The sequence below is a fragment of the Monodon monoceros genome, unplaced genomic scaffold, assembly GCF_005190385.1.
Source record: "Monodon monoceros isolate NGI ecotype Baffin Bay Population unplaced genomic scaffold, NGI_Narwhal_1 Super_Scaffold_16, whole genome shotgun sequence".
Taxonomy (NCBI): Eukaryota; Metazoa; Chordata; class Mammalia; order Artiodactyla; family Monodontidae; genus Monodon; species Monodon monoceros.
This window is the reverse complement of record NW_021703772.1, coordinates 48557903-48571851: the sequence shown is the minus strand read 5'-3', so window position 1 is coordinate 48571851 and position 13949 is coordinate 48557903. Positions and strand designations below refer to the sequence as shown.

Below are 13949 nucleotides of genomic sequence, written 5' to 3'. Positions count from 1 at the left end.
AGCATATGAGAAAATTGTTCAATTTGTTTTTATTTCACCTTATTTCACATTGAATTTAAGTGGCTTGTAAAGATGGAATTTGAAAATACTGATAGTTTACTTTTATGTAGGGTATAAGATTCTTAAGTATAGTAAGAACATTTAATTTTTATTATTTTCTCATAGCCTAACTCTTCTTATTTCTCCCAAAGGGAGAAATACTTACAGAAAATACTTCAATGTTGAGAGTCATTTCCAGCTTTATAAATGTAAAATTTTCTCCTTTATACATTTTTTACATATATAAAAGATGGTAAAGTTCTGATTGCATACCTATTTACATGTCTATTATTAGTGGTAATTTTAATGTAATTAATTGACCTAGTGTTTATAAATGTGGTTAAACAATACACTTTTTTAACTAAATATTGGTAGGTGTTTAATTTTATATTTTTTAGATAATCATTGTTTATAGTTGTGAAATTAAGGTTACTCAATATTTTTATATAAGGTAAATCATGTCAAAAGACTTTATTTAATACATTGTGAATATTAATCATTTTAAGTGGAATTCCACTTTGTATTCTAATTAGTCTATTTGCAATTTTCACTTCATAGCAATCTTTTTATGTACATTTAATTATAAAGCATGTATGTGTATGTGTGTGTGTGACTATTTGTAGGAATCAAATGTTGCCTTTTCAGTTGACATAATATACAGAGATCACTCATCAAAGTCATTATGAGTCCCACAGATGTTAAAAGCGTATAAGTGTATCTGTTATTTCTAAAATTTCTTTTTTATAGGTTAGGTAAAAATAAAAATAAAATTCCTATTCGTGTTTTTGCTAAATCCAAACAAGGAGTTAGTGAATGGATTAGTCCTATTTATTTTCCAAAAGCATGTGTTTTTCATGGGTGTCCTAATGAAGATGAACAGGCTCTGGAGGATTAAAAATGTGTGTGTGTGTGTGTTTAAAGTAGGGAATATTTGTTGAACACTTTAGGTGAAACTATGTTCTGCAATCAAAAAGTAGAAAGAAAAATATATTTGCATATTGAATCCTCTTACTTCAGTCTAGTTCATTCTAAAATACATTGAGAAAAATAACTTCAAAGGTAAGAGTAATATTTAAAACATAAATATTCTTTCATACATATTACTTCTCATTTAAAATTTTAATATTTTTCCATTTAAAGTGAATATGAAGAAATCACATAGTACATTGTTTATGAAAGTTCAGTGAAAATATTGAATCATGGTGTTTCAGTGCATACGCTTGAGATTGTGATATTTTTACAGTATACTTAAATTGGATTTTTCTTTAAATAAGATACATTGTTATAAGCTAAATTCAACTATTTTTATTAATATTTGCTATTTGACCTGTGTCTTAAAGTAGGAAATACAACAATGTGCTTGGGTTGTTTAAGAAACTTTTGGGAAGAACTGAGAGAAAAATATACTTAAATTAAAAATAGAATGTGGGAAGAAATTTTTCCGTGAGAGGAAATGTCAAATGGAGTGGGTGAACTTCAAGTTCTCTTTGATCAGACACCACCTCTGATTCTTTGCGAATCTTTGTCCTTTCATTGCGGCTAGTTAATCCTGCTAACTTTCCTCATATCTGCAGGCTGTTTTTTTATTAATATGTGGTGGAAAATACTATTTCCTCCTCTTTGGGGGGTTGAAAAAACATGTTTCACATCATTGGATGTATTTAGGTCCGATGCTCACCTTGAGCATTATGTTGTAGGAATGCTATAAGTCAATGGCTTTTTTTAATCCCTGGATTGAAAAGTCTGTAGGAGTGAAGAGGCTAGTTGGCCTACGCCATTTAGGGCACACTTCAAGCATAAGGGCTGGGGTAAATCCTATCAAAACCTTACACCTGTCATACAATTTGGCAGGGAAAAAGTAGATGCTAGATAGATGTTCAGAAATGTGCACTCTAATAGCAACTACTCCCCCTCTACTTTTTTAATAGTTCAAACAATTACTTGCTATTTACTCAAATCGTGGGTGTATTGAGTCTCCAAAAACCAGAGGCCAAATGAAAATAAATGTTTAATTGGGGAGAATAAATATATGTTTACTAGGGTAAACACCATGAAGGATATAAAGCATGGAGCCCAGAGAAGGCCGGGGAAGCCTTTCAGACTGTGATACAGGTCTAGCACCTGTGAAAGAGACAGGAACAAAAGGAAAAAAGATTGTGTTAGAAGAGTCCATCAGATCCTCTGCTCTTCAGCTCTGTCAGCTCTTCCACTGTAGGAGATAAAGGCATCTTGGCTCTTATACTTTGTCTTTAACTTTTGTTAATGTATGTCAGTTTTTCTTTATCCCTCTGTAGAACTTCAATATAACTTAGTTTAACTAGCAATGATGCTGTCCTTGTAGTGATTATTCACTCCTTATCTTCAAATGCTTGAACCATTGTACTGCTAAGGGCATTCCACTTAATCAGGAAGGAAACCTTTAGCAATTAAGCTCTCACCTTGTGCCGAGAAGTATCTATACCTCCCACATTACTTACCCACCAAGCAGTGATTGAACCAGTTAGAACACTCCATCTTACCATCTGTTTTCTCAAACCACTCCTGGCATAACTTGTTCTTCTTTGGGTTTTCTATAAAGCTCACTATAAGACAGGATTAGACCTTCAAGATATTTTTTGAAACAAGTGACTATAAATGATAAAGAAGAGGGAACCAGAGAAGGTAGGAGGAACCTTCAGGCCACATTGAAAATCTGAAACCTGTAAGGATGGGGGGAAAGGAAGACTAATTGGGTGGTTAGGTCTAAGACTGGAGCAGGATATAATGAAAGCTTTGGCCAGGCTTAATGTGGGAACTTTAAGTCAAACTTAGGTGTTACAGAAGTCCCAGGTCTTACAGGAATGGGCCTGCATTAGTACTGATGCCATGCTCAGTAACGGACTTAAAGAAGCTGATAGAAAAAAAAAGAAGAAGAAGCTGATAGGAAGCAGAGCCTCTGCATGAACATGGTGATCATCATGGCAAGCAGCTGGGGCCGTTGATCAATTATACTCTCCTCAGCAGGACAACTGAATGGTGAATTTTCATGGCTATCACTCTGGGTACTAATCTCAAAAAGCATCAATAGGTCGTATGGTATGAAAGACTTTTGTGACTTAATAAACTATCAATGACTATTTTACTCTAAATGTTATCATAAACTCTAGTAAACTGTTCATACCCATGAATAATCACAGAAGTAATGAGTTTTCTTTCTCTTATTAGTTTTTTTTCTTTTTTATGCTTTGTTCACTACAAACCTTTGTCTTGGAACTTGTTATGTTTCAAATGCCATATTTTCAAATTAGAAGTGAGAGTTGAGGTAATTTATCCGTGTGTGTGCGCGAATGCACATGCATGCAATATTGCATGAACTTTAGCTTATTTTCCATTTGTATACATATATTGATTTATTAAATATCTCCAAATTATATACACATTTGGCTACCCTTTTTCCCCCAAGTGCACTTAAAGACAGTACCAGAATGTGACTCATACAGATTTGGTCCCCTAGTCTCTGAACATATATTGTTTTGTTTTGGTGTTGTTCTTATATCTTAGTTGCCCCCATGCAGTCAGCAGTATTCTCTAGAAATAAGTCAGAGGTCCTTCATTAGGTTTATTGAAGTATTATTGACAAACGAAAGTTGTGTATATTGAGGTTCTGCAACATGGTGTCTTTAAGGTATATAACATGATGATTTAATGTAGTTATACACTGGAAATGATTACCAAATCAAGTTAATTATCACATACATCATCTCACAGTTACATTTTTTTGTGGTGAGAACATTTAAGATCTACTCTCTTAGCAAACTTCAAGTATACAATATAGTATTACAGTATGATTACCTATAGTCGTGCTGTACAGTAGATCCTCAGAACATATTCATCCTACATAACTGAATGTTTGTACACTTTGACCAACATCTCCACATTTCCCTCACCCATCCCACCCTAGCCCCTAGAAACCAACATTCTACTCTACTTTTATGAGTTAAACTTTTTTAGATTTCACATAGAAGTAAGATCATACAGTATTTGTATTTCTGTGTTTGACTTACTTCACTTAGCATAATGTCCTCCAGGTTCATCCATACTGTTGAAAATGGCACTGTCATCAGGGAAATCCAAATCAAAACCACGATGAGATATCATCTCATACCTGTAAGGTCATCTATTATCAAAAAGACAAGAGGGCTTCCCTGGTGGCACAGTTGTTGAGAGTCCGCCTGCCGATGCAGGGGATACGGGTCGTGCCCCGGTCAGTGAAGATCCCACATGCCGTGGAGTGGCTAGGCCCGTAAGCCATGGCCGGTGAGCCTGCGCGTCCGGAGCCTGTGCTCCGCAACGGGAGAGGCCACAACAGTGAGAGGCCTGCGTACCACAAAAAAAAAAAAAAAAAAAAAAGACAAGAGATGACAAGTGTTGGAAAGGGTGCAGAGTAAAGGGAACCCTTGTACACTGTTGGTGGAAATGTAAATTGGTACAGCCATTATGGAAATCAAAATGGAGGTCCCTCAAAAACTAAAAATAGAACTACCATATGACCAGCAATTCCACTCCTGAGTATATATACAAAGGAAATTAAATCAGTCTTTCAGAGATATCTATACTCCGTGTTCACTGCAGGCAGCATTATTCACAGTAGCCAAGATAGGGAAACAACCTAAGGGTCCTTTGACAAGTGAATGGACAAAGAAAATATAGTATATATATCAATACAATAGAATATTATCCAGCCATACAAAGAAGGAATTCCTGCCATTAGGAACTATTTTCGTAGGAGTTGACTACCACTAGCTATAGTTTTTCCTGACCATTTAAGTTTGTGAGTGATTTTTTAAATGTAAAACAGGTTTTAAAGGTTTAATAGAATATGTACAAATAGTTACAGCATATAGAATGGTCCAGAATTATATATAAAAATCCTGTCCTTATCTCTTCATCTCATTCCCAGACCCAAGAGATAATCGAATTTAACCATTTAAAAATTATTGGCCACAGGGCGCAGAGGACGCGGGCGGCCATGTACTGGCTCCCCAGCGTGGGGCTGGCCCTTGGCCTCCTGCGGGCGGCGGGGCGGCGGGGCCAGGCCCGCCCTGCGCGCTTGTTGACGGGGCCGGCGGGAGGCCGGGCGCCCGCGGCGGACGTGCAGCCATGTCGAGGGGCACCGCGCGGCCAGGACCCGGGCCTGCTGCCGCTGCTGGCAGCGCTCGACTGGTCCTCGAGGCCCGCCCCGGCGGAGCAGGAGCGGGAACGGCGGGGCGCAGGCGGGGCGCAGGCGGGACGGTGGCCGGGGACGCGCGGGCCGAAGCCGAGGCCGAGGCCGAGGCCGAGATCATCCAGCTGCGGAAGCGAGCCAAGATGTGCATCATGAAAGATGAGCCAGCAGAGGCAGAGCTAATTTTGCGTGATGCTCGTCTTGCCTATAGGAGTGATAACAAGTAGAAAGCCTCAAAGGGCTACTTTTAACTTCTTGTGAGCTTTCTTTGATTCTTTTTGATAATACTCAACTTTTGCTGATTTTTTTTGCTGTGGCATGTTTGAAAGTATTTTTTTTTTCTCAGTGTCCGTCTCACTTCTTTATAGGTAATGTGTTACTTTTTTTCTCAGGAAGGACTAGGATGATCAGTAGAGAGAGCTGAGTGCAGATTCTGGACTTCGTGTTTATTGGCAAAGTATGCTTATAGGCATGTTTCCATCCAGGGCGATTTTATGGTGAATGTCTAACTAGAGGTGGGCCCCTCTTTCACTGCAGAAGTAGGACGTCCTTATTTTGCTTGATGAAACCCACTGGTCTAGCTATTCAGAGTCCAGTTTTTAAATTAGTCTAATAATTACATCAAGGTCCACTCATCACTTTTCTATTTCTGCACCAGCTTGCAGATTCTCAGGATTTCCCTTTGGAATCACCACAATTACCTCAGTGTTCTGAGCTGCCATGTTCCTTATCTGTATTTCCTGTCAATCCAATCTCATTGGCCTTATAGCCTAGATTTCTTCAAACATTCAGGACCACTTCTGTCTCATTTTCTTGGTTTAGAGAGCATTTATTATTTTTCTTAATTATGTTTTGTAATCTTATTTGATCACTGGAAAGAAAAGGAAAGAAAATATTTGCTGGATCAGACATTTTTCAACTTATTTGAAATCGATGGTTTTCTTTAAAAACTTCATATAATACTATATAGGTGGTTTGTTGCCCCCAATTTTGTATAATTATAGAATAGAATCCAAGCATTTTAACATAATATTCAAGACTTTCTGTACTTAAAAATAAGGCATTCCTTTTCAATATCATCTTTTCTTTATTCCTGTGATAGGTAGGATTCTATATGACCCTCAAGATTCCTGGCCCCTTATGCACACACATCTTCTCCCTGTTATTCAATCATGATTTACTCTCTGTTCTACTGTGAAGTAATTTTGCAGATGCGATTAGGATCCCAAATTAGTTGACTTTAAGATGATCTCATTAGGCTGAACCTAATCTCATAAGCCCTTTGAAAACAGTTTTCTTTTGCTTGTCTAAGAAGAAGTCATAGATGCAAACAATAAGGGGAATTTGGCATGTGAGAGGTTCTCAGTTACGGGCCTTGAAAGTGTAGGGAGCTCTATGGCAAGGAATGCAGCAGCCTGTAATAGCTCACAGAGGTCTCTGGGTGACAGCCAGCAAGGAAACAGGTATATCAGTCCTACAACCACAAGGAACTGAATTTTGCCAACAACAAGAATTAACTTGGAAGCAGATTTTTTCCCCAGAGCTTCTGCATGAAAACTCAACTCTAACTGACACCCTGATTTCAGCTTTATCTACCCGGAGCAGAGAACACAGCCACTGTGTCTGACTTTTGACCAAAGGATCCGTAACAAACAAATGTGTATCATTTTAATCCCTTAGTTTGTGTGATTTTTTAGGCAGAAATAGAAAACTAATATTGGTACATTCTCTCACCATTCTACATTTGTTATGATGAACTCTAAACATTTCTTCTGTGTCTTCATGTCTTTGTTTCTGACTGAAAACTACCTGTAACGTCCTTTCTTCTATATCTTAAAGTTTTTTGTTCATTGTTTTGGGTTTTTTTTGTTTTGTTTTTGACAATTATCCAAAGCTTACTTACAATTCTTCATAAATTCTTTTTGGGAAACATGGTATCTCCCTATTCTGAAAAAATATTACTTTGTATCTCATATATGATATATTTTATTCTGCCAAATTTTATATTGCTGAGAGAAGGAGGCATTCCTTTGTCCACACTTTGCTTGCATAGCACTTTCAATAGTGTCTTATGCCTAGAAAGTAAGCAAACTATATTGTTAAGTTAAATTGTGACCCTCCAGGGACAAACACTGTAACAAGCTAAACACTCCTTCAAATAGATGAAAGACTTTAATAGAAAATATCATATTGTTGACTCTAAAATAAATGAATGATGATAGAGGTTTAGGCTTTCAGATTCAAATTATCAGAAGTTTCGTCATCTAAATAATAAAACAGCAATATTATGTCATATAATTATATAACATTTTGTAGTTTGAAAAACATTATCATGTTTATTATTTTGATTTTCTAAAATATTGTAAAAGGTAGGAAGTTCATATTTAATAGCTGAGGACACAAACTTTTTTATAATATGATTTATAAAGTTACACAGATAACTGTTAATGAATCATATACTCCCAATCTATCTTGTAACTTAAATCTAATCTTTTCCCAAAACATCCTGTACTCCCCTGTTATGGTAAGTTTCTGCTAGAAAATAATTATTTCTTAGGTACTGTATTAATTTTCTATTGCTGCTGTAACAAATTACTATAAATTTAGTGGCTTAAAACAACACAAATTTATCTTATAGTTCTGAATGTCAGGAGTCCTGAAAGCAAGGTGTCAGCAGGGCTGTGTTTCTTCTGGAGGCTATGGGAGAGAATCAATTTTCTTGCCTTTTCCAGCTTTAAGAAGCTGCTTTCATTCTTTGGCTCATAACCCCTTCCCTCATCTTCAAAGTCAGCAACAGTATAGCATCTTTAAATTTCTCCCTTTCTCTCTCTCTCTCTCTCCCCCTCCCTCTCTGTTACCTCTGCTTCTGTCATCACATCTCCTCTGACTCTGACTCTCCTGCTCCCTCTTTAATTTATAAGGACGCTTGTGATCACATCTGGCCCTACCTGGCTGATCCAGGAACATATCCTCCCAGCCAGGGTCCTTAGGTTAAGGACATTTGCAAAGTCCCTTTGCCATGCAAGGTAATATATTTGCAGCTTCTGGGAATTAAGACATAAACACTTTAGGGGAACCAGTTTTCTTTCTATCACATATACCTTTGCTTAGAACTCTAAGAGAGCTATATCAATAGGTTTTATCTAGTATTAAGATTAGCAGACTTTAGGAAGACAGTTCTTTACTAAAACCACTAAATTTAAACAGTTTCACATGTTATAATTAAAGAGAAACGTAGTAGAAAACTATAGAAAATTTACTTTATTGAATGAACTTTGTTTACCTAGTATAATTCATGTTTCTAATAAACAGCTCTTCACAGTTTTTCCATCATGGCACAAAATTGGGTTACAAACAGAATGCAAATTGCCACTCTTTTGTTTGAATTTAAAGTGAATATTTTTTTTTAAATATTTTTTTGATGTGGACCATTTTTAAAGTCTTTATTGAATTTGCTACAATACTGCTTCTGTTTCACGTTTTGGTTTTTTGGCCGCGAGGCATGTGGGATCTTAGCTCCCCAACCAGCGATTGGACCCTCAGCCCCTGCATTGGAAGGCGAGGTCTTAACCACTAGACTGCCAGGGAAGTCCCTAAAGTGAAAATTTTAAATAGATATCCAATAAAAGAGGTCAGATTAGCATCGGAGTCATAAAAATAAAGGTAAAAAAATCACTTGCCTTTGTTCTATAACTGAGCAAGTTTACAGCTAATTTTAGTTTGTGGAGGTGAAATGTCATCACCGTTTTTTTTCATACTTATAATTCTATAATTTGAAAATTTTATATGATAATTCCTTTGGAAAATGCTCAAACTGATTAAAATATAAACTGCTATCTTTTAATTAGAGATTTTTAGAACTCATCTGTGAACAATTAAATACTGTTCTATCACCACAAGTCTGTTTTCAACAGAAAACATCAGTGAAGTAACACTGGCTCAATCCCAGTTGGTTTCATTAAGAAAATGTAGCAAAACTACCAGCTAAATTAAGATGAAAAATTAAATGCTTTATAGGTAGTTACTGAGAGCATTTATTTATCTATAATGGTTTATATGGAGAGGCAACAGAAAATATTATATGCATTTTAAAAATAATTTTATTTTTAATTTCTTAGAATCTACCTGTATGGATCACTGCTGCAAAAATATATATAAGAATCAAATTGACAAATGAAATATGATGTTGATTTTCTAAAATATAAGGTATAAAGTGCATTCTAAAATGTCTTCCAGCCCTCAGAAATTATTTAGTATCTGTATGTTACACAAGTGAAATGCATCATATTTATTAATAAAACATATTTATTTACACATTAAACTGGCTTAAATCAAAATGTTTCTGATATTTATTTCTTTACACAATTATGCCTCTTGATTAATTAGCATTTTTGAAAAAGAGGTTTTTTTGTCTAGGCCTACAAGATAAAGTAGCCTCTGAGTCAGTGAATTCACTCTCAAGTGGGATGTGTATACAATACATAAGCTTCTACCTTTTAATTTTTGGGTTAGAATAAGGAAGAGAAAGAAACCGATATTTACTGAGTAGAAGGAAGTATATGTGCTTTAAATCATTGTTTTCTTCCCCATTTTACAAATGGGGGAAGGATCACTAAGGGTCACACAGACAGCAAATGGTGGAGTCAAATTTCATCTCTTGAAGTGTTCCCAAATTCATAATTTGTCCATTATAAACACTGTCTTCCTATAGGTTTAATTTTAATGACATAAGTTTTTAGTGGAAACTAATGTCAACATATTACCATGGAGTGTAGAATTTGGGAAATTTTCTGGATATACCTTCAATCCAGTTTTATTCGGGATAGTAATATATAAAAATACTGAAAATCTAGCCTCCTGGAGATATCCCACATATTCCTGAGGACAAAGTGGCAGGAAAGAAAGTCCCTAAAATATGTCTGTAGCTCTTAGGAGTCTTCTGAAAACCACTAAGAAATATCTAGTTATTAGGTTAGATACTATCATAGGCATTTTAAATTACACTGGCCATAGGCCAGTAAAAAGCAATTCTTTGGAATGCACAATACTTATTTATTAAAAAGAGAGAAAGAAAACAATGTAGTAGTTTTAATGTCAATGATTTTAAATAGATCAGATTCAACTAAATGTGTAAGCCAAAAACATTTTTATTTTATGTCTATTATTACTTTCTCACATCTTTTGCCCCTCATACTTCTACATTCTCCCAACTGGCAATTTTGCTTGAGGGTGTCAAAACTAACTCATTTTGTTTTAACTAATTAAAGAAAATCTTGGATAAAATGCTGATTATATTAGAAAATATGAGAAAAATCAATGCATATTTTACTTTTTAAGGTGAAATTCACATAACATAAAATTCACCATAGTAAAGTGAGTCACTCAGTGGCATTTAATACATTCACAATGTTGTGAAACTAACATCTCTATCTAGCTCCACAACATTTTCATCACCCAGAAAGAGACCCCATACCCTTTATAGAGTCACTCCCCATTTCTCCCTACACAAACCCAAAGCCACTCTGCTTTCTATATCTACTGATTTTGCTATTCTAAATATTTCATATAAATGGAATCATACAATATGTGACCTTTTATGTCTGGCTTATTTCACTTAGCATAATATTTTTGAAGTACATCTATGTTGCACGTTCCTTTTCATGGCTGAATAATATTCCATTGTATGGATATACCATAATTTGTCCATTTATTATTGATGGACATTTGGATTGTTTTCATCTTTGGGCTATTGTAAATAGTGCTTCTATGTTCATTTGTGTACAAGTACTTGTTTGAATATTTGTTTTCAAACACTTTTGGTATATACCTAGGAATGGAATTGCTAGGCTATATGGTAGTTATATGTTTAATTTTTGAGCATCTGCCACACTATGTTCAATAACAGCTGTCCATTTTACATTGCCAACAGCAATTAACATGAGTTCCAAGTTCTCCATATCCTTGCCAACATATGTTATTTCTCTTTAAAAAAGTTAGCCATCCTAGTAAGTACGAAATGGCATCTCATTGTACTAAGCATACTTTCTTGTCCTTGTTTGCCATTTGTATATCTTCTTTGGAGAAATGCCTGTTCAAACATTTTGTCCATTTTAAAAATTTGGTTGTTGAAATTTTACAGTTATTACAAAATATTGGCTATATGTGTTGTACAATACATCTTTGAGCCTATCTTACACCCAATAGTTTGTGCCTTCCATTCCCTGCACCCTATATCGCCCCTCCACTGCTCCCCACTGGTAACCACTAATTTGTTCTCTATATCTATTAGTCTTCTTTTTTGTTATATTCACTAGTTTGTTGTATTTTTAGATTCCACATATAATTGGATACTTGACCCTTATAAGATATTTTATTTGCAGATATTTTATCCTATACTGTAGGCTATCTTTTCACTTACTCTGATGCACACAATTATTTAATTTTAATGAATTCCCATTTATCTATTTTTTTCTTTTGTTGCTCATGCTTTTGGTGTCATATGCAAAAACCATTGCCAAATCTGTGGTTGTGAAGATTTAGCCCTATGATTCCCTTCAGAGTTTTGTAGATTTAGCTTTTTTATTTAGTATTTGATCCATATTGAACTAATTTTTATTAGTGTTGGGTGTCTGACATCATTCTTTTGCAAACTTAGCTTTTGTTGTATTGAAAACTCTGCCCTGATATACCTTTGTGCCTTACCCTTCATGTAGTTATTGTTATAAATTACATTTTTGTACATTGTATGCACAATACATAGATTTATAATTATTGAATGATACATTTACGTTTTAAATCACATAAGAGTAAAAGAGGAGCTACAAAGCAAAATACAGTAATACTGACGTTTATATTTACCTATGAAGTTACCTTTACCAGTGTACTTTATTTCTTTGTATGGCTTCAGGTTACTCTCAAGTGTCCTTTAATTTTAGCCTGAAGGGCTCCCTTTAGCATTTCTTATAAGACAAGTCTACTGGCAACAACTCCTTTAGCTTTTGTTTATTTGGTAATATCTTAATTTTACTCTTTGTTTCTGAAATATAGTTTTGCCAGTTATAGTATTCTTGATTGACAGTTTGTTTTTTCCCCAGTTAGGTAGGAAAGACAAGGGTGAATTAAAGTGCCACAAAGCTCTCCTACTGTGTTTAAATCATCTTTACCTTGATTCAGCAATTGCTTGGTTGCTATAAACGGTTGGTTATTTTCCAGCGTTTTGTCAAGTTGATTCTGATAATTTTTACTTATTTTTTTGTTTCTATGGAGGGTCAGGTTCTTGGAACTCTCTACTCTGTCATTTTCACTGACATCACACAATAATAGTTTCTAAACATTTGATATCTTCATGTAGCCATGTAACTTTAGATTCCCAACATCACATTCCTGTAATGTTTCTTCTGATGATCTAATTGTGGCCAGTGCTCATTTCTGGTTTCATAGATCCCTCCCCTTCAGACTCCCCAAGCTGATTTCATCCCAAATGCTCAAATATCACATTCATGTTTGCTCTTCTGGCTCTTGGCTGCCTGTGTCAAGATCTCCATGTTCTCAACGTGTGAAGCAGAATTCCAGCAGCCTCCAGGACGAAGATCTGCATCATCACCATGCCCAGCTCTGGTCTCAGTGCCTAGAGGACACAGCTTACCTTGACTTGGCCCTTCCTGCCACATATGCATCTCTGAATGATTATTCAACATTAGAATTCACTTAGAAAGTTATAGGCCAGCATCACACACCAGGTTTTTTTCTTTCCAGCAGGAGTTCTTACGTTCCCACAGCAGTTCGGGGGCTCTTTCCCTTGGCATTTCAAGTTACAATTTAGTTGCCAAGAGATGAGATCACATGGATGGATGTGGGAGCCACTGTGGCTTAGAAGTTTGTCTTATCTCACAAATAGGAGCAATTATATCTTGCAAAATGTTCTGTGGGTATAACTTCTATGGTGCTGGCAAGGGACAAACCTAGTTTGCACTCAGGGGAGTCACCAGTTAGGGCTTCCCACCAAGTATTAATAAATCCTTCACACTCTTCCCAACCCAAATGCAGTTTGCAAAAGAGGAGTTATTTTCAATCATAAGCAAAATTGCCTAATAACACAACTAATATTCCTAAGAAACAGCTGTAAGTTACACCAAGGTTAAATTACTCTATAGAGAAGATGTTTGCTAACCCATTACTCATTATTTCATTAAATATACATGATAAATCATTCATAATTACATATATAAAGATAATTTTGACAGAGAAAAAGAATATATCTATTTCTATATAATGTGATATTATATTTCTCATAGACTTTGACTACTATTGTCCCTATATATTATTTTCCCACTATACTTATGCCAAAAAGATGATTAAAATATTAACCAATCCACAATCATTCCATGTTGTTAAAGATCATGTGTGAAAAAATTCACCAGATTTATTTTATCCTTTTGTATTAGCTATAAGGATTTACTTATACATGTTTAGAGAGCTTGGAAGTATTTGGAACAGTCTAGTTAGTTATTAGGCCATAAATATGAATGTGTGATAGGAAGAGCCATACAATGGTAATTTTTGTTTCAGTTTTAAAATATATCTAATTTTTATATTTCAAATTGAAATTTAAAAATCTCTTCTCAAAGTAAAACATGCTAGTAAGAAAAAAATGGCAAAATACCATATAATGGAAAACAAAAATATAATTCTTCTGATTTTTACCTTA

The 13949-nt window shown here is 35.2% G+C and overlaps 1 protein-coding gene across 2 annotated transcripts in view; it reads left to right on the top strand.

Annotated features, from left to right (window-relative positions):
- The window catches only part of ZNF804A (zinc finger protein 804A), a 318855-nt gene that overhangs the window by 289769 nt on the left and 15137 nt on the right, over positions 1 to 13949 (top strand). The window contains exon 1 of one of the 2 annotated variants that reach the window (XM_029225402.1): positions 2916 to 3054. The exons of the other annotated variant lie outside the window; for it this stretch is intronic. Coding sequence (XP_029081235.1) covers positions 3052 to 3054 — 3 coding nt within the window. The 5' untranslated portion in view covers positions 2916 to 3051. Of the gene's footprint in view, positions 1 to 2915; positions 3055 to 13949 lie in introns of those variants that run through there. 2 annotated transcript variants of the gene reach the window in all.